Source organism: Periophthalmus magnuspinnatus, chromosome 4, assembly GCF_009829125.3.
Source record: "Periophthalmus magnuspinnatus isolate fPerMag1 chromosome 4, fPerMag1.2.pri, whole genome shotgun sequence".
NCBI classification, from domain to species: domain Eukaryota; kingdom Metazoa; phylum Chordata; class Actinopteri; order Gobiiformes; family Gobiidae; genus Periophthalmus; species Periophthalmus magnuspinnatus.
The window spans coordinates 6068910-6090389 of NC_047129.1; the positions used below are offsets into that span (position 1 = coordinate 6068910).

The 21480-nt window shown below is 38.8% G+C and overlaps 2 protein-coding genes across 2 annotated transcripts; one reads left to right on the forward strand and one right to left on the reverse strand.

The window, feature by feature from the left end:
- The first annotated feature begins 69 nt into the window (after positions 1-69).
- Positions 70-15073, forward strand: LOC117394145 (SLAIN motif-containing protein 2-like). Its single transcript, XM_033992170.1, has 5 exons — positions 70-771; positions 4216-4358; positions 14246-14414; positions 14611-14615; positions 14868-15073. The coding sequence occupies exons 1-5, from the start codon at positions 320-322 to the stop codon at positions 15071-15073; spliced, it is 975 nt and encodes a 324-aa protein (XP_033848061.1). The 5' UTR covers positions 70-319.
- A 633-nt stretch (positions 15074-15706) lies between these two features.
- On the reverse strand, positions 15707-17290 carry LOC117394146 (SLAIN motif-containing protein 2-like). Its single transcript, XM_055221342.1, has 3 exons — positions 17206-17290; positions 16367-16534; positions 15707-15912 (listed from the first exon to the last, which is right to left on the reverse strand). The coding sequence occupies exons 1-3, from the start codon at positions 17288-17290 to the stop codon at positions 15707-15709; spliced, it is 459 nt and encodes a 152-aa protein (XP_055077317.1).
- Positions 17291-21480: the final 4190 nt, after the last annotated feature.

Consider the following 21480-nt stretch of genomic DNA (forward strand, 5'->3'; position numbering starts at 1 on the left):
CCAGATTAGTGACGTGTGCGCGTGAAAATAGGTGTTGGTTACGTGCGCGCGCCCGAGCCCTGGCGTGATGACGTGTGCAGTCCGCCGCCTGTTGGTCTTTCTCAGTTGGTGACGAGTATTATGAAAATGGCCTCGACCCTGAGCACCAAGAACCGGAGAAGATGACGGTGTTTCGCGTTTTAAGTGAACTCAACACCGCCTTGCCTTCACTGAAGACGTAGAGGAGATCAAAGAGAACGGAGATACAGGTCTGTTGGCAGAGGAAAGAAGAGGGCACCTCGGAGCGCCGCATATTTTCGGTAGGTTGAGGGAAGCCACTATGGAGGATATCAACTCAAATATCAACGCGGACTTGGAGGTGCGGAAGCTCCAGGACTTGGTGAAGAAACTCGAACAGCAAAATGAGCAGCTCCGGAGCAGGTCCACGATATTGTCTTCATCCGGAGGGATGTCAGGGGGCCACAGACCGCTGAGTGCTGGCTACGACTCGACCCTGTCAGCTGGGCTGGCCGGCTACACTGGGGTGGGGTTCGGCGGACTGGTGGAGAACAGCCGCTGCTTGAGCCCCAGACTGTCATACGACGGCATCAGCTTTAGGAGAGCGTACGACAGTGAAGGGGCCACCGGGGCAGCTTCTCTGTCCAGCAGGAACTCACTGTATTCAGAGACAACGGGAGGGTTCAATGATGAAGGCGAAACATCAATCTTGGATGAAGTAGACATCTTAGACTTGGAGGACATGGACTGTCTGCACGAGGACGAGGACAGCTGGTGAGTGACAAGCTTGTCCCGAGAGGTGTCTGGCGTTTACAACCGTGTCTGTATGCTCAGGACTGGGTACACTGCCTCGGCACAGCTGCTATAACACTACTACTACCATCTGCTGTGAAGCTGTCCAACATCTTAACTGCCCAAAGATGACCTCACTTAGTTGTATCTCTTATCTTATGTACATTTGTGTTTATTTGTTACCTCTCAGCTGTTCAGGACATTATCATCTGTTGCACTGTCTCTGTTGTGTTGTGACAGATTGCTTGTTTTTTGTTTGTCATTGCAGCCAGGGTTGACAGGAAGTTTGCGACTACAGTTAGAAGTGAAAGTAGAGTTTCTGCCTGGCAGCCCATAGGAGAGGCAACCCATGGGAGAGGTAGCTCCATGGTCATTTCCCTCCTGTAGATTCACTTTACTCAGAGAGGGCTGCTTGCAACAGCTACAAATGCTCAGAAGGAAGACCAAAAATAGCAATGACAGCATCTGATCAAGCCGAGTTGGGTATTTTGAACAACATCAAAAGATTCTTCTCTGATATTGCAATGTTTTATTTGGAAAGCACGTGGAAAGACCATTATTGGAGTGCTTTATTCACTCTTATCTTGCCCTTTTACTAAAGCAAGTCTTGATTATGATGCATTACATTAACTTTGAAGAAAAAAAAAAATTGATATGGTTGAAGCTCAGTTTCTCAGTCTAATTATTTCTGGTTTAGATCTTTAGGATTTAAGTTTATACCTTGACTTTTCAATCCATGTTAGACTTTGCCAATCTCATTTTAGTTTTTTAAAGCTCCTTTTATATTATGTAAAAACATTCACTGTAAAACTAACCAACGTAAACAGTAACCGCTACTATTTTTATGCACTTACACGACTGAAATAAATGAACTTGTTTTTCATATTTTAAGGTATGCAATTTGTCCAAAAGTATATAACCAGAATATAGCATAAATAGAACCTGCAAAGTTATAATGAAACTAAGCCGCACATTTGAGAAACACTGCTTGAATATATTTGCAGGTTTTGCTGTGCTGTGCAGCATTAGTTTGGCTTTTCACAGATTTCCTTCAAAAGCATAATCCCTAAGCCTCTCACAGATTTGAGCTCCTGTGTTTACATTGAAATGAGCCTCAGACGTATCAACTTTGTTGAAGTTGGACGAGGTAGTTTTCTGATACACTGGACAGTTTACGCTGACGAGGGCCTTTGTTACCGGATTAGAGACGTGTTATCGGCCCTTCAACAGAGGCTTGGTTCAATTGGTCTCTTTAATGACCACGACAAGACACTAATGGGCCCAATTGCACTCAAAGACGTATCTGATTTATTCATTACATTGAAGAAAACTTTACAAATGAGGGTCAAAGTCATCTTGTTGAAGAATAGGAAATGTAACTTCTAAAATGACATTTAATCCAGCTAGAGAGTCAAGTCAAGGAGTACTTTGTGGACATAACAACAACTGTGATGATAAGATATTGAAACACAAGTCTCGTAATGCTCCTTCAGATGATCTGCAGATTCCTCACCAGTTGAAATATTTCCTGAGTTTATCGTAGCTACACTTTTGTAGATTGTAGACCTGGTTTAGAGCTGATGGTACTTGGAAGACCAGTATAGATGTGGCAAACAAGTGATTAAAGAAGTTTACAGCCAAGATGCATATTGTGTTGCCAGATAAGGATATAATTTTAAACATGAATAGCCCTTAATTCTGATTTAAAGGGGCCTTTTGTTGTTGGATTGCATCTCTGATGAAGCCTCCTCACTATTTGTTCCAGTGGCTGAACTCAGACTCACTCCTCCCCGCCATACTTTAGACGGCTCTGCCTCTGCCCCTAGATCAGATCTCTATGTCGGATTACGCCGTAGTGCCCTGTCTGTGCCAGCTCCTGCTACAGACTCCTGTAATCCCAGAATTAACATTTGACCGGATTTTAAACACTGCCCCTTTCAGGACAGACAAGATATATACCAGCGCTGCACAATACTATTACTCATATTAGAATATCAGAATATAAGTACAATAACAACACCTAGAGAATTGTATGGTATACTTAGCAATAATAACAAACTTTGTATAGGACCACAAAAACTCATAATTTTAACCTGGCTCAGTACTGTTTTTTCCTATTTATAGTTCGGTTTATTCCCAAATTTTCCAATTTTTAGAACATCTACTGACAGTCAGTTTTGACCATTGAGACCTGACCACAATATGAATACCATTTTAATATTACATCATTGATCACTATAATCAGTGCATTTCACATATTTATATTCATATTATCAATTGCAGTCATTACTTCAGTTTAATAAAAGTATAATAACATCAGAGTCTTCCAGATCCTGAGTGTCCTCTGCTGTGATGCTGATCCACAGTGAGTTTTTGCCTGTATTCCCCTGCTCTCTGTCTCGGATGTGTTGTGTTTATATGAGAAATGCTACCTCAGAGCTGACAGCTGCTGACACAGACCCATTCCACGCATAAACAGAAACTCGTACACTACTTTCAGATCAGTTAAATGAGTAGAAAAGCCATGGTCACATTGGAAAGTTGTATCAAACGGTGCTGGGCTTTCATCCACCTCTGAGCGCTCTGACAGCTATAATCAATGTGACTGAGTTAGCACCCCCAACACAAACTAAAGACACTGCAGCGGATCCAGGGTGGTCCTCATCAATACTGCTTCAAAGGAAACTTTGTATTTTATTCTCAGGAAAAGCTTTTGGTTTTGTTTTGTTAGAAAATTTGTTAATGTTGTTATTGAATGGAGCATTATGTATTCAGCTTTTATGAATTAAAATGTCTAATATGTATTCTGCTAAATTTACTGACAGTTAAAGGTGTACTATGTCATTTTTAAATGCCAACTTTTCTCTTTGGAGATGGTATTGCTTTGTCTAGAATGTTCCACAATTTGGCATAAAATGTATCCATCTCTATGGAGGCAGGCAATACCAACAGGCTGTGTTACAAGTCAGGAGATTGTTAATGAAATATTTTGGGGGGTTTTACGAAATTCAGACAAAACACAAACTTCTACAAAATCTCAGAAAGCCCCCACCCTCAGGATTCACTGTTTGTGGACCAAACAACTGCACGTTTCTGTATCAAGTTGTCTTTTTTTTATAGGTCCCAGACTTAACATGGAAAGACACGAAAGATTTTGCATCAGTGCTTTATCAATGAGACTCCAGATCTGTGGAGATGTGAACCCACTTACAGTAAGAATGTAGGCAAAGCAATAACATCTCTATGAAATAACAAGACAGACTTTCCACTAGAAAAGTTACAAAGTGCACCTTTAATATGAGAGTGTCGATCCTAATGTCTTCTGCAACTCTTTTTCTTCCATTTCATGTATTATATTCATATACCCATTTTCATTTATATTTCAGCCCATGCCTTCACTCTGCTCATCGTCTTTGTATTTTCCAGGTTATATGAAGCCAAATTGAATAGCCCCTTACAGAAGGCCTTGAGTCCCATCGTGTGGTGTCGACAGGCTCTGGACAACCCCAGTCCTGAGATGGAGTCGGCCAAACGCTCCCTCATCCACAGACTGGACCTCTCCATGTCAGGTACACAGTCACTATTAAGGTTACAGTGAATATGAAGGATTTTCAGATTTTTCTAATTATTACTTTGCTCGGTATTACCTGTGGTAAATATTGTTTTGACATAGTTTTAGCGGCAGCTAAGTGGAAGTTTGTGGAAAAAAGGTGTAAAGGAAAGTGCAAAAATACAAGTTCTAAAAGTAAGAGTTCTCATTCTTCCTTTGTCATTAACACCAAAAATTATTTCCAAACAATTTACACACAAGTAAGGCGGTTTAAACCTTTATTTTATTTTATTATTTTATGATAACTTAGTAATTTTGACAGTAATTCTGAAAATAGTTTAACAATGTTTTGGCTCTTGTTTACATTATGGTTGCTAGGTAACACTGGAATTGCCTCTATGTAGGTCATATCTGCTGCCTCGTCCAACCAAGAAGTAAAATTATAAACTTAACCCCAAAAAAGTGAAGAATAAACTGGACAAAATATTTAGTAAATCTTAAATATATGTATATTAACTGTGTTTTATTGAAATTTATAGATTAACCTGTCCTATGCATTTTAAGGTTCAATTTGTTCACTAGCACTTGGGAAATAAATAAGCAGAACCATATTAGGTTTTGGCATTTTAATAGTTTATTGTGTTACCAAAGGTTTTATAGTGTGTGTAAAATTTTACTCATCTTATTAGTATGGGTGCCAGCAAGGTTGACATTTTGCACTTTTCTTGTGTGTAGAGAAAAAATAATGCAAGACCATGTAAAATAATTATCGAAAATTCTAAACCAAACTTGATGAGCTTGCTATACATAAAACTTATAATGAACCTGAGGTGTGTCAGTGGTATGACAATGGTGACTCACTGACTGGAGACTCCATTGAGATGACTTAACCAGACAACAACAAATGAAACGCTACAATAGTTGGTTTGCTGCTCCAGCCTCAGGGCTGACAAAAGACTGAACCAGCTGTGTCTGTCCCAAGCATGGATAAATAGGCGAGTTGAGCCAATGCCAAATCAAACAAAACCGTTTTAATATTTTGATAGTGAGTTCACAATTGCACATATCAAAAATTAGACAAATCTGGGAACCAAATATAGGAGTAGGGCAGAACCAAACCTAGTCTACATCAGGACTACACCAAGCTCCAACCATTACTGAACAACTAAAGTTTTAGTGAAATTAGTAGTAGTATGGAACAAAATGTAAATCTGTCAGCTGCAAGATCTTTGTCATTATGGATATTGTGTTGGTCCATAATTTTACGATGTATGGTGCAACTATTTGTATCAGTGCTTGGAGCCCAATAATTTGGTGTATAGATTCTAGAGAACAAATGCAGATAGAAGACAGTGAATGCTTTCTATTTGATGAGTTCATGTGGAAACTATTGCGACTCTTGGTGGAATACAGAGGGCTGAAGCTCCACACGATGTCACAGAGTCCAGTCTGATTTATTTCTGCTCATGTTGACAAAGTCTAAATTTATGCAATGCTAAAGAGAGCTGCAATGTGACTGGTCTTCAGAAATAAATATATGATTCTGTTGAACTTGTTCCACACATGAAAATTTTACATTTCAAAACTATTGTGGCAGTTTTTAGCCTTTTTAGAAAATATAATACTGAAACATTTGTGATAATATGACATTGGGTTAAATTAGCTGGACAGCATGGCAAATAATTGTACTTCAACTTAGAAAAAAGAAATGTTTCTGATAATATGGCAAAAAGCAGATGTCAGGTTGGGATAGTCATTTTAAAGTAGTCAATACACTTATTTTAATTTACTTTTTGATGATAATTTTATTTACTACCGCCGCTGTAGCAGTATTCTTATAATATAATGGGTACTTTTTATAACCAACCGGACATGTTTATTTTAAAAAAGCAGCAAAACCTGTCAGATTACATTACATATCACTTTCTACTTCAGTAATAGTTTTCCTTTTGCCAGAGTGTTGTGCGACTTTATACTGCATACAACATTGTGTCATCATCATAAACTTTTGGCAAAAACAAGTTTTGAAATTAACAATTTTATGTTTAATGTTAATGTCTGTCCACATATGTCCATTTTCAAACTGTTAATAAGTGTAACAATAACAGCCAATAACAGCCAGCAATTTAAACTCATTTCTCTGATCTGTGGTTCTTCTTAACTCAGGTTCTCCCAACAATTGCTCCAGTAGTCGTACTTAACTGAAATTCCCTGGTCCATAGAATAGTATTACATACGCTTACTTGTTATTTCCTTGTAGTTAACACTCTAAGGTGCTACAAATGCAAAAAAAATATCTTAGTTATCTTGATGAATTGTTGGCTTTATGTCAAGTAGAGACAACATGGGCACTGACAGGGCCACCTCATGGTTTAAGCCGATATAATGTAGATGCTTTAATTTTTGGGTTTCTTCCTGTTCCATAGCAGTGGAATTGAGTGTAGTGAATGTAGTTTCTTCCGACATTGAACTTTGTGCCAGTTTTTGTTTCATGTGATTCTGTTTTTCTTAATTTGGTGGGATAAGAACTATTATGAAAATAAATTATAGTCAAGAAGCTATTTGCAAAGAAAAGTTGAGATTCTAAAACTTAAAACATTATTTAAACAAAATAAAGTGTTTTTCCTCACATTTTTATTAGGTCAAATAATCATTTCTGTGTACATTGGAGATTTGGACCACTGTACAACATGGTTGTAGGTAACAGCTAATGCTTTCCCTAGTTTAATAGTCGTGGTTGTGGTTGTGGTTTTCGTCCCGGTCGTGGAACACTGGACCAGCTCTATACTCTCCATCGGGTCCTCGAGGGTTCATGGGAGTATGCCCAACCAGTCCACATGTGTTTTGTGGATCTGGAGAAGGCATTCGACCATGTCCCTCGTGGTGTCCTTTGGGGGGTGCTCTGGGAGTATGGGGTCCGGGGCTCTTTGCTAAGGGCTGTCCGGTCCCTGTATGACCGGAGCAGGAGCTGTGTTCGCATTGCCGGCAGTAAGTCAGACCTGTTCCCGGTGCATGTTGGATTCCGCCAGGGCTGCCCTTTGTCACTGGTTCTGTTCATTATATTTATGGACAGAATTTCTAGGCGCAGCCAGGGGTTGGAGGGGGTCTGGTTTGGGAACCACAGATGATGTTGTCCTGATGGCTTCTTCGAGCCAGGACCTGCAGCAGGCACTGGGGCGGTTTGCAGCTGAGTGTGAAGCGGCTGGGATGAGAATCAGCTCCTCCAAATCCGAGGCCATGGTTCTCGACCGGAAAAAGGTGGCTTGCCCTCTCCGGGTGGGTGGTGAGTCTCTGCCTCAAGTGGAGGAGTTCAAGTATCTCGGAGTCTTGTTCACGAGTGAGGGAAGGATGGAGCGTGAGATTGACAGGCAGATCGGTGCAGCGTCGGCAGTGATGCGGTCGCTGTATTGGTCCGTTGTGGTGAAGAAGGAGCTGAGCCCAAAGGCAAACCTCTCAATTTACCGGTCAATCTACGTTCCTACCCTCACCTATGGTCATGAGCTCTGGGTAATGCCCGAAAGGACAAGGTCGCGGATACAAGCGGCCGAAATGGGTTTCCTCTGCAGAGAGGCTGGGCGCACCCTTAGGGATAGGGTGAGGAGCTCGGTCACACGGGAGGAGCCGCTGCTCCTACACGTTGAGAGGAACCAGTTGAGGTGGCTCGGGCATCTGCTCAGGATGCCTCCTGGACGCCTCCCTAGGGAGGTGTTCTGGGCATGTCCCACCGGGAGGAGGCCCCGGGGAAGACCCAGGACACGCTGGAGGGACTATGTCTCTCGGCTGGCCTGGGAACACCTTGGGGTCCCACTGGAGGAGCTGGAGGACGTGTCCGGGGTGAGGAAAGTTTGGGAGTCCCTGCTTAGACTGCTGCCCCCGCGACCCGGCCCCGGATAAGCGGAAGAAAATGGATGGATGGATGGTTTCCAATTAGGAAGTTAAATTTTAAACCTAAAAAATTTCCAAACTGGTTTTTAGATTAGAAAATTTTAGATTTTATTGATTTTATTTTGTAAAATCTTATCTGTGTTTTAGCAAAATGAGCAGTCCAACCTATAATAGATTTGTGAAGTGCCAATGTAAAAAAAACAAAAAAAAACAAAACAAGACAAAACAAAAACAAAACAAAGGCGACTCCCTAAATTCTTGCATTTTCACTGGGGGTAGGACTGAGCATTCCCTGTCAATCAAAGCTAACTATCTGCTTTCCATACAGTGAGTTAAGTTCAGTATCAGCTGATAATATTACAACAAATATTAAGGTTCAGTGTCATTGACTGTATTTTTTGTGATATGTTAAATACAACAAATTTTAACTAATTTTCTTTTGTCTAAAAATTACAGCTCAGTGTTGCCAAGGCTGAGTTAACAGACCTAGCCAAAAACCCTAAACTTACCTATTCCTAAATTTAACCCTGATCCAAACCCGAACCTTAACCTGATTGTTAAAAACATATCAAGAATCAACATTTGCGAGGATAACCACTAACACAAATTGGCTGTTGTTTGGCATATAACTGTGTCTGGGGGAAAAAATGGTACCACCCAGATGCATCAACAGAGAGTAAAAGAAAAGCTGGATGTGTTTTGGTATCATTGTACCATTGTACAATTTACAAGGTCTAAATTTGCTTTGTCTTGTCAAAACGTTAGGTTTTTTAGAATTTGGAGCTCAGGCAAATAGGAAAACAATGTTTAAAAGTGGGTTGCCATGGTTGCAATACAAATCTGTTCTAGAATTCTGATCTGCCCTCTAGCTAAATGTTAAATTAGAGGGATTCTAGAATGTTGTGATGGCATGTGAAAGTAGACTGGAAGCAGCTGTAACCATGGAAACCACCAAGTTAAGGCTAACCACTCTGAAACTGTAAACAGCTATTGTCTCCAGTTTCAGCTGAAACTGCCCTATTCAGCCTAACAAAAGGAGTTAAAGAAGCTATTTTTGTTAGGAAAGAGAATCCTTCCTTAAACAGAAATGGGGGCCTGAGACTCTCTCCCCCATCTACAACTCCATCCTCAGACTCAGGACAATGAGAACAATAGCAGTGTTGTTAAGGGCTGAATAAGGTAGTTTCAGCTGAAACTGGAGACAATAGCTGTTTACAGTTTCAGTGTGGTTAGCCCCTCCCCTCAGATAGATTTAAAAGGCAGTGGCCACCAGCATTCTGACCAGAACTGAAGAAGCGGCTTGGATGAGCAGCAAAATGTCTTCACTCCTACAAGATTTGTCCAGTTGACAGATTTAACTTCTTTGTTTGCTATGGATCAGACCTGGACGACTGACAGACAGTTTACATTGTTTTCACTGTGGATGTGAGGAGACTTTCTGCTAAAAAGTCTGGTGAGGAGGTGCAGCCATAAGCACCAAGAACTCAGATCATAAGGATCATAGAAGTTGGAGCAAAAAATTACCTGATCAATCATTGTCCATGCTCAAATTATCAGTCCATTAATTGAAAACAGCCAATTATATCCCGCACATGCAAAAGTGTTACCTGGCCAGCCACACTGGTCAAAACAAAGTGGGTATGGACATAGAGCCAGTAATTACAGAGATATTCAACTTTACTAGGGAGGAACATACAAAGGTTAAGTTTCTCGGGAGTCAATTTGACCCCATTTTGTTTCTCTTATAACTCAGTTATAAAGTAACATATTTTTATAATTTTAGCTTGACTTCAGACTAATGCACTGATACCACACACAAAATTGTATTTAATAAACAACATTTTAAATTGTATTAAATTTAGTGTGGGTGCTGTTTTTGAAAAAATGTGAGATTTTTGAATAGAAGACAACATTAAGATTGAACTGTCCACATATTTGCTGGCCTCTGAGATAGACACTGATTCTGACCCTCTTTGGTGGTGGAAAATGCATGCATTTTCTAAGACTTGGTCAGGTAGCAAAAAAATGTCTGGCAATCCCAGCAACAAGTGTACTGTCACAGAGTGCACTTGTTGAGATGGTCAGGGAGGGTTGTTAATTCTGGGAGAATTGTTCTCACATGCACTAGAGCCTGTCTGAAACCAGATTCAGTTGATAGGCTTGTTTTTCTTTCAAGAAATGTAAGAGTTTAAAGCACTCCTAACTAATAAAATACTCGAAGAAGCACATTTAAGTTCAAGGTAAAAGCCTATGCAAAACTAGTGTTTTTGTTTACATGACTTTACTGTTTCAAAACTCTGTTGTTTACAACAGGATATTATTTACTGGTTCAAGAGTCATTCCAGCTTATTTTGCACAAGTGTTGTTTTGCACAAGCCCTAGTCCAGAACTATTTGTGGGTAAACAGCAGAAGACTAGTTTGTGTTAGGAGCCATGTAAGTCTGTGGAGCTAGGCTTTATCTAATACAGGATCTGGACTAACACAGGCATCAAATTTGACTCTAAATAAGTGAATTGTGTGTTTTATTTGTTCTAAAGCTCAGTCAAACTGTCATGAGGAGTTTAGCACTTGTCATTTTTGAGACTTGTGCGTCCCTAATTTTAGTCCCTCCTGAGAAAAGTTGCTCTCAGATCCTGGTCTAAACTGAGCCGGGTCAGTCCCGTTTTGACCGAGAGACTCATGTGACTCTGGATCATGTTGACCAATAGAACACACTGCTCTGTGCTGGTCCTTGTCGCAGTATGGGACATTTAGTCAGCAAAAGACCTTATTCCAACTCATAACTTGTTTTTACATTAGGGTATGAAGTTTATTATATACATATAGGCCTGTCACAATAACACATTTTGAAGTACAATATATTGCTGAAGTAAATATGGATGATAAATGATATTGAAACTTATTTATGTCACTGATACAAAAATACAAGGGCAGATTTAAATCATAAAAACTGTTTGAAATTTACAATATTGTTAAAGAAATAAATAGCAGAATGAGGGTTTGCATCTGTAATGAGTCATAGAAGTTATTTATTCAACCTTCTACAGCTCAAATCTTATCATATAGCCAAAAAATAACCATATATTTCCTAGTACTGCAAAGAAAATGTACAGACAATAAATATTGACCCCCAAAAAATATTGTTCAATCTAACATATATTGAATGATAAGTCGATATAGTAATTATCGTGACAGGCCTATATACACATAGCTCTATTAGCCTTATGTTACTATTAGCAGTGCATCATTTTAGGTATTAGGTATTTAGTTTTAGATAAGTATAGGGCTGAACGATCTGGGAAAAAAAATATCTGACAAGCATTGTGATTGTGATTAGATTTGCAGTTTGTGTAAGTAATGAGATTATGTTCAAAGTTTGCATTTTAATTGCATTAAGGAAAATTGACAAAGACTGAAAAACAAACTGATAAACTAATACAGTATAAGAATCATATGTACTTTAGAACATGTTTATACAGATCTAAACTAGTAGGATTAGCAGTTTTTTGTGATATAAAACCAGATATTTAGTTGTTTGTGGAGGATTGTACTTCAAAAATTGCATGCTTTGTACTTTGTTAATTACATCTATTCAAATTGCAATTTGATTTTGATCAAACCTGCTCTCTGCACGCTTTAGCCTCATCTCATCTATGCAGAATTATGAGTTTACATCATTTTTATGAGTAAGATTAATCTTTACAGAGAACCTCCTCATCCTGTGGGACAAGAGAAATCCCATAAGACAACTGAACCCACTTTCATTTGTCAATACTGTGGTCACCAAGGAAGTTGGAACATTTTTCTCTTTTCTCATTTTTTGTGAAGCGGAGAGCAAACTTAAAAGTGCTTAATGCCTCTAGTCCTTGACCGAGCCACACCCAAACTATGGCTTTATTCATGTTTGTCTAAAGGAGATTTAAATAAAGACTGGGATGTTCTGTGTAGCTGCTGACTCACTCAAGGCATTCCCAGATTTTAAACATGACCAGGCCCTCATGTACATGTTATATAAGACTGAACAGGGAGGCGGCTCAGACACAGCATTTGTTATGAAAGCAAAGCAGTTCAGCATAGTTCTTCTTCCATATTTTTGACAGCAGTCCTGGGCTACTGTTCTACGGTGTGCCATAAGGGTCAAAAGACAGTGAAGTTAGTTCCTCGTTCTCCTGTCACACTTTGGTCCTCCTCATTTTCTTGTTGACAAAGGCAACATTGTCAGCCCTTCTCTTGTCATATGTTCAGAAAATGCTTAAAGCTGTAAGTTTCAATACCAGGCTTTGTCTTATAAAATTTTCCTCCTCATTTTTAAGTTCAATTTTTTGTCAAATTTCCTCAAGTTAGCATAGCTAGAACCCAATGGCATTTCAGATGGTAGTTGGTAGATGATAATAATAATTGTTGATCTGACCAGGAAAGTCATTACAGTTATTATCGGTGCAGTAAATAGTTGCATGAGTAAATATTATAAATAATTAAAAAAACAAGACATTTCTTAAACAAATTTTATGATTGAAATTTTGATTTTAAAAATAGGGGATTTTAGCAACTAAATAAAAATTTGAACAACATTTATGGTTACATTAACTTCTTGACAGGCCAAAATGGCAACATCCGGGTGTAGAAAAGAAATTCTTGGTTGACAAAAAACATCCATTAGTTACTAAAAAGGGGGCGTAGCAAAAGCTCTCAAAACTCTTATGTATCTCTATGTTTCTGGCCCAAACTGCACTCACAAGACTACAACTGTACTGGAGTTAATGCAGAAACAACTATTTATGCAAAGAAGTACAAATGTTAATTCGTTATTAATATTAATACAAATTGTGGTCAACTAAGACACCATCAATCGATTAATTGACTAAAGGACTAAAACCCTACCATCCACGCCTTGTCAAAATAAGCTTGATACTTGTTCATGTTTTGGTGTATTGGCTTGCTACATTCTTCACTCTTTTCCGCATGTTGTCAGTGTGGATGTGATGTAGTTTGTTAAATAATGCATCAGACTCTAGTGCTGATCATGGGAACAGGGAGATGGAGTGGAGTTCGGAGTTAGCTTGCTGATCTTTAAAGGCACTTCCACAGCTGTGTAAATATGTCCCGTCAGACAGAGACAAAGACTTATGCACTGAAACAGTCCACAGTCTGGTATTTGTGAGAGCACTGGGCCGCTGGTTCATAGAGCGTTTCATTGTGAGTCCAGCTGAATGGTTTGCTGTGTGGAGTGGAAGCACTGCCTCCTCTAGCATAAGGAATAATGGACTACACTTTAGAGAACAGCCTGCATCGATTTAGACATGTGCTCTCTCCCTGATGCTATGTGTATCCGGCGCTAAACGGACAAGTGTGATAGCGGGTCGACAAATATTATGATATTCCACAATTATGTTAAACTGCAACTTTTGAGTTGCTTGTTAGTGAAGTAGCAGGTTTGTCTGTTTGAGCCATAAGATTAGGGGAAACAATGGTACAATACTAAAACTTCATTCATGCACATCACACCAATACATCCTTTTGGGAGATACTTGGGTTGTCAAAAATAAAAAAAATCAGATACTAATCCACACTGAAACTAGCATAGAAAGTAGATACTCATTTGAGCAGGTATCGATACTAAAAAAGTTGAATAGCCTTGAATAGCGTTAGAATGATCTTGAGCTGTTTAAGACACATAGACTAGTATACACCCATGGACCACTATGGAACCTAACTGGACCACTGAGGGCTTACACAGATATAAGGCCACATGTGAATATAAAAGAAGCTACTATTATTTAATGTTGAAAATCACATTGTAAGTTTTTTTATTATCATTGTGGTATCTTGGAATTGGTATTGAGGATCGCGTCTATTCCTAAGTATCAAAATCCACAAAATCGAACATTTCTGTATTGTGACAACACTAGTAGATACCCTGAAAAATGACAACCATTTAGGTGACTAAAACTAAATTGCATACAAAACAAGTTAAGATTCTAGTAAGCTAACACGTGCCTATTTTTCCACTCTTGTTGTAGCCCTGAAGCGCAGGAGCTTGTATGGCAGTCCATACAGTCAGGTGGGCTATGGGAGTCCGTATGGCTCAAACACAGCTAACAGTCCGTACAGCAGTGGCTTCAACTCGCCCTCGTCCACGCCCGCCAGAGTCCCCATCGTGAGACAGCAGCTCCTGCCCCACAAATACAGGTAATCCACTACATCTACACCACTGTGGGGGGACTCATCTGAGCAACACTTATCTTTACAGCAACAAAAGTGATTGAAAGAAGAATAAACTTTCTTTTTTTCTCTCTCTTTAATTTTTCTTACTGTATCTAATGTTACTGTATCCTCTACTGTCTACTAAACAGTGACAGTTATTCTATGCTGTGTAACATTCTAGGCATAGTACAGCTTTATGGAGCAAAAATTATTTAGTGCACTTTTAAGACTATTTGGCTAACAACATAGCCATAACATTCACAAAAAATGGTTAAATTAAAACAAATTTAAATTGTTTATAAATATGGCATCTATTATCAGGAAAAAGTCAGGAATTTTAAAAGTTTAATCACAACAAATTTTTACACTCCTAGTTTTAAATTTCTTAAAAAACTTGATAACTGAATCCTTTCTCATTTTATTTCTGTTTTTTCCCAGTTTACCAGCGTAACTCGTCAGCGGACAGGAACCCTCCAGCCGTGAGCCCACAGTCGTCTGTGGACAGTGAGCTGAGCACGTCGGAGATGGACGAGGACTCTGTGGGCTCCTCCAACACGTACAAACTCAACGACGTCACCGATGTGCAGATACTCGCCCGCATGCAGGAGGAGAGTGAGTACTGCAGCCTGCTTGCAATGCCATAAATTCTAGACTCAAATTAAATATTTTGGAATGTGAGTGTGGGGCAATTATCATACTTGTATTACAAAATGCTATGTATTCTCTAGAAATGCCCTTTTGTGCAATGCCATGTCATATTAATAAAATGTGTTTATGTTACCTCCATTGAAGCAGGGAAGCATGATCTGAGTATTTACATCAGCTTTTTACAGCGTGGTCTAAAACAGGGGTCTCAAACTCACTCGCTGTTTTCAACATACATGAGGAAATATGCCAATTCTTGTGGATCTTATGAATATACATCGTTATTTGTTGAATCTTTTGTGACGGGAGTACATGGCGCGAGTGACACATGTGTTGGTAATGCCACACTAACATTCATACTGTCCTGCGGGCCACAAAATATCATGCCGCGGGCCACAATTGGCCCCCGGGCTGTGAGTTTGAGACCCCTGTTTTAGACCACGCTGTAAAAAGCTGATGTAAATACTCAGATCATGCTTCCCTGCTTCAATGGAGGTAACATAAACACATTTTATTAATATGACATGGCATTGCACAAAAGGGCATTTCTAGAGAATACATAGCATTTTGTAATACAAGTATGATAATTGCCCCACACTCACATTCCAAAATATTTAATTTGAGTCTAGAATTTATGGCATTGCAAGCAGGCTGCAGTACTCACTCTCCTCCTGCATGCGGGCGAGTATCTGCACATCGGTGACGTCGTTGAGTTTGTACGTGTTGGAGGAGCCCACAGAGTCCTCGTCCATCTCCGACGTGCTCAGCTCACTGTCCACAGACGACTGTGGGCTCACGGCTGGAGGGTTCCTGTCCGCTGACGAGTTACGCTGGTAAACTGGGAAAAAACAGAAATAAAATGAGAAAGGATTCAGTTATCAAGTTTTTTAAGAAATTTAAAACTAGGAGTGTAAAAATTTGTTGTGATTAAACTTTTAAAATTCCTGACTTTTTCCTGATAATAGATGCCATATTTATAAACAATTTAAATTTGTTTTAATTTAACCATTTTTTGTGAATGTTATGGCTTTGTTGTTAGCCAAATAGTCTTAAAAGTGCACTAAATAATTTTTGCTCCATAAAGCTGTACTATGCCTAGAATGTTACACAGCATAGAATAACTGTCACTGTTTAGTAGACAGTAGAGGATACAGTAACATTAGATACAGTAAGAAAAATTAAAGAGAGAGAAAAAAAGAAAGTTTATTCTTCTTTCAATCACTTTTTGTTGCTGTAAAGATAAGTGTTGCTCAGATGAGTCCCCCCACAGTGGTGTAGATGTAGTGGATTACCTGTATTTGTGGGCAGGAGCTGCTGTCTCACGATGGGGACTCTGGCGGGCGTGGACGAGGGCGAGTTGAAGCCACTGCTGTACGGACTGTTAGCTGTGTTTGAGCCATACGGACTCCCATAGCCCACCTGACTGTATGGACTGCCATACAAGCTCCTGCGCTTCAGGGCTACAACAAGAGTGGAAAAATAGGCACGTGTTAGCTTACTAGAATCTTAACTTGTTTTGTATGCAATTTAGTTTTAGTCACCTAAATGGTTGTCATTTTTCAGGGTATCTACTAGTGTTGTCACAATACAGAAATGTTCGATTTTGTGGATTTTGATACTTAGGAATAGACGCGATCCTCAATACCAATTCCAAGATACCACAATGATAATAAAAAAACTTACAATGTGATTTTCAACATTAAATAATAGTAGCTTCTTTTATTCACATGTGGCCTTATATCTGTGTAAGCCCTCAGTGGTCCAGTTAGGTTCCATAGTGGTCCATGGGTGTATACTAGTCTATGTGTCTTAAACAGCTCAAGATCATTCTAACGCTATTCAAGGCTATTCAACTTTTTTAGTATCGATACCTGCTCAAATGAGTATCTACTTTCTATGCTAGTTTCAGTGTGGATTAGTATCTGATTTTTTTTATTTTTGACAACCCAAGTATCTCCCAAAAGGATGTATTGGTGTGATGTGCATGAATGAAGTTTTAGTATTGTACCATTGTTTCCCCTAATCTTATGGCTCAAACAGACAAACCTGCTACTTCACTAACAAGCAACTCAAAAGTTGCAGTTTAACATAATTGTGGAATATCATAATATTTGTCGACCCGCTATCACACTTGTCCGTTTAGCGCCGGATACACATAGCATCAGGGAGAGCACATGTCTAAATCGATGCAGGCTGTTCTCTAAAGTGTAGTCCATTATTCCTTATGCTAGAGGAGGCAGTGCTTCCACTCCACACAGCAAACCATTCAGCTGGACTCACAATGAAACGCTCTATGAACCAGCGGCCCAGTGCTCTCACAAATACCAGACTGTGGACTGTTTCAGTGCATAAGTCTTTGTCTCTGTCTGACGGGACATATTTACACAGCTGTGGAAGTGCCTTTAAAGATCAGCAAGCTAACTCCGAACTCCACTCCATCTCCCTGTTCCCATGATCAGCACTAGAGTCTGATGCATTATTTAACAAACTACATCACATCCACACTGACAACATGCGGAAAAGAGTGAAGAATGTAGCAAGCCAATACACCAAAACATGAACAAGTATCAAGCTTATTTTGACAAGGCGTGGATGGTAGGGTTTTAGTCCTTTAGTCAATTAATCGATTGATGGTGTCTTAGTTGACCACAATTTGTATTAATATTAATAACGAATTAACATTTGTACTTCTTTGCATAAATAGTTGTTTCTGCATTAACTCCAGTACAGTTGTAGTCTTGTGAGTGCAGTTTGGGCCAGAAACATAGAGATACATAAGAGTTTTGAGAGCTTTTGCTACGCCCCCTTTTTAGTAACTAATGGATGTTTTTTGTCAACCAAGAATTTCTTTTCTACACCCGGATGTTGCCATTTTGGCCTGTCAAGAAGTTAATGTAACCATAAATGTTGTTCAAATTTTTATTTAGTTGCTAAAATCCCCTATTTTTAAAATCAAAATTTCAATCATAAAATTTGTTTAAGAAATGTCTTGTTTTTTTAATTATTTATAATATTTACTCATGCAACTATTTACTGCACCGATAATAACTGTAATGACTTTCCTGGTCAGATCAACAATTATTATTATCATCTACCAACTACCATCTGAAATGCCATTGGGTTCTAGCTATGCTAACTTGAGGAAATTTGACAAAAAATTGAACTTAAAAATGAGGAGGAAAATTTTATAAGACAAAGCCTGGTATTGAAACTTACAGCTTTAAGCATTTTCTGAACATATGACAAGAGAAGGGCTGACAATGTTGCCTTTGTCAACAAGAAAATGAGGAGGACCAAAGTGTGACAGGAGAACGAGGAACTAACTTCACTGTCTTTTGACCCTTATGGCACACCGTAGAACAGTAGCCCAGGACTGCTGTCAAAAATATGGAAGAAGAACTATGCTGAACTGCTTTGCTTTCATAACAAATGCTGTGTCTGAGCCGCCTCCCTGTTCAGTCTTATATAACATGTACATGAGGGCCTGGTCATGTTTAAAATCTGGGAATGCCTTGAGTGAGTCAGCAGCTACACAGAACATCCCAGTCTTTATTTAAATCTCCTTTAGACAAACATGAATAAAGCCATAGTTTGGGTGTGGCTCGGTCAAGGACTAGAGGCATTAAGCACTTTTAAGTTTGCTCTCCGCTTCACAAAAAATGAGAAAAGAGAAAAATGTTCCAACTTCCTTGGTGACCACAGTATTGACAAATGAAAGTGGGTTCAGTTGTCTTATGGGATTTCTCTTGTCCCACAGGATGAGGAGGTTCTCTGTAAAGATTAATCTTACTCATAAAAATGATGTAAACTCATAATTCTGCATAGATGAGATGAGGCTAAAGCGTGCAGAGAGCAGGTTTGATCAAAATCAAATTGCAATTTGAATAGATGTAATTAACAAAGTACAAAGCATGCAATTTTTGAAGTACAATCCTCCACAAACAACTAAATATCTGGTTTTATATATCACAAAAACTGCTAATCCTACTAGTTTAGATCTGTATAAACATGTTCTAAAGTACATATGATTCTTATACTGTATTAGTTTATCAGTTTGTTTTTCAGTCTTTGTCAATTTTCCTTAATGCAATTAAAATGCAAACTTTGAACATAATCTCATTACTTACACAAACTGCAAATCTAATCACAATCACAATGCTTGTCAGATATTTTTTTTCCCAGATCGTTCAGCCCTATACTTATCTAAAACTAAATACCTAATACCTAAAATGATGCACTGCTAATAGTAACATAAGGCTAATAGAGCTATGTGTATATAGGCCTGTCACGATAATTACTATATCGACTTATCATTCAATATATGTTAGATTGAACAATATTTTTTGGGGGTCAATATTTATTGTCTGTACATTTTCTTTGCAGTACTAGGAAATATATGGTTATTTTTTGGCTATATGATAAGATTTGAGCTGTAGAAGGTTGAATAAATAACTTCTATGACTCATTACAGATGCAAACCCTCATTCTGCTATTTATTTCTTTAACAATATTGTAAATTTCAAACGTTTTATGATTTTAAATCTGCCCTTGTATTTTTGTATCAGTGACATAAATAAGTTTCAATATCATTTATCATCCATATTTACTTCAGCAATATATTGTACTTCAAAATGTGTTATTGTGACAGGCCTATATGTATATAATAAACTTCATACCCTAATGTAAAAACAAGTTATGAGTTGGAATAAGGTCTTTTGCTGACTAAATGTCCCATACTGCGACAAGGACCAGCACAGAGCAGTGTGTTCTATTGGTCAACATGATCCAGAGTCACATGAGTCTCTCGGTCAAAACGGGACTGACCCGGCTCAGTTTAGACCAGGATCTGAGAGCAACTTTTCTCAGGAGGGACTAAAATTAGGGACGCACAAGTCTCAAAAATGACAAGTGCTAAACTCCTCATGACAGTTTGACTGAGCTTTAGAACAAATAAAACACACAATTCACTTATTTAGAGTCAAATTTGATGCCTGTGTTAGTCCAGATCCTGTATTAGATAAAGCCTAGCTCCACAGACTTACATGGCTCCTAACACAAACTAGTCTTCTGCTGTTTACCCACAAATAGTTCTGGACTAGGGCTTGTGCAAAACAACACTTGTGCAAAATAAGTGGAATGACTCTTGAACCAGTAAATAATATCCTGTTGTAAACAACAGAGTTTTGAAACAGTAAAGTCATGTAAACAAAAACACTAGTTTTGCATAGGCTTTTACCTTGAACTTAAATGTGCTTCTTCGAGTATTTTATTAGTTAGGAGTGCTTTAAACTCTTACATTTCTTGAAAGAAAAAACAAGCCTATCAACTGAATCTGGTTTCAGACAGGCTCTAGTGCATGTGAGAACAATTCTCCCAGAATTAAAACCTCCCTGACCATCTCAACAAGTGCACTCTGTGACAGTACACTTGTTGCTGGGATTGCCAGACATTTTTTTGCTACCTGACCAAGTCTTAGAAAATGCATGCATTTTCCACCACCAAAGAGGTCAGAATCAGTGTCTATCTCAGAGGCCAGCAAATATGTGGACAGTTCAATCTTAATGTTGTCTTCTATTCAAAAATCTCACATTTTTTCAAAAACAGCACCCACACTAAATTTAATACAATTTAAAATGTTGTTTATTAAATACAATTTTGTGTGTGGTATCAGTGCATTAGTCTGAAGTCAAGCTAAAATTATAAAAATATGTTACTTTATAACTGAGTTATAAGAGAAACAAAATGGGGTCAAATTGACTCCCGAGAGAACTTAACCTTTGTATGTTCCTCCCTAGTAAAGTTGAATCTCTGTAATTACTGGCTCTATGTCCATACCCACTTTGTTTTGACCAGTGTGGCTGGCCAGGTAACACTTTTGCATGTGCGGGATATAATTGGCTGTTTTCAATTAATGGACTGATAATTTGAGCATGGACAATGATTGATCAGGTAATTTTTTGCTCCAACTTCTATGATCCTTATGATCTGAGTTCTTGGTGCTTATGGCTGCACCTCCTCACCAGACTTTTTAGCAGAAAGTCTCCTCACATCCACAGTGAAAACAATGTAAACTGTCTGTCAGTCGTCCAGGTCTGATCCATAGCAAACAAAGAAGTTAAATCTGTCAACTGGACAAATCTTGTAGGAGTGAAGACATTTTGCTGCTCATCCAAGCCGCTTCTTCAGTTCTGGTCAGAATGCTGGTGGCCACTGCCTTTTAAATCTATCTGAGGGGAGGGGCTAACCACACTGAAACTGTAAACAGCTATTGTCTCCAGTTTCAGCTGAAACTACCTTATTCAGCCCTTAACAACACTGCTATTGTTCTCATTGTCCTGAGTCTGAGGATGGAGTTGTAGATGGGGGAGAGAGTCTCAGGCCCCCATTTCTGTTTAAGGAAGGATTC

Coding starts and splice junctions, on each gene's coding strand:
- LOC117394145 (XM_033992170.1), top strand. CDS start 320: ATGGAGGATATCAACTCAAATATCAACGCGGACTTGGAGGTGCGGAAG. Junction 772..4,215: donor CACGAGGACGAGGACAGCTG/GTGAGTGACAAG, acceptor TGTATTTTCCAG/GTTATATGAAGCCAAATTGA. Junction 4,359..14,245: donor ACTGGACCTCTCCATGTCAG/GTACACAGTCAC, acceptor CTCTTGTTGTAG/CCCTGAAGCGCAGGAGCTTG.
- LOC117394146 (XM_055221342.1), bottom strand. CDS start 17,290: ATGGACTACACTTTAGAGAACAGCCTGCATCGATTTAGACATGTGCTC. Junction 16,535..17,205: donor ATCCGGCGCTAAACGGACAA/GTGTGATAGCGG, acceptor CTCTTGTTGTAG/CCCTGAAGCGCAGGAGCTTG. Junction 15,913..16,366: donor GCTCCTGCCCACAAATACAG/GTAATCCACTAC, acceptor GTTTTTTCCCAG/TTTACCAGCGTAACTCGTCA.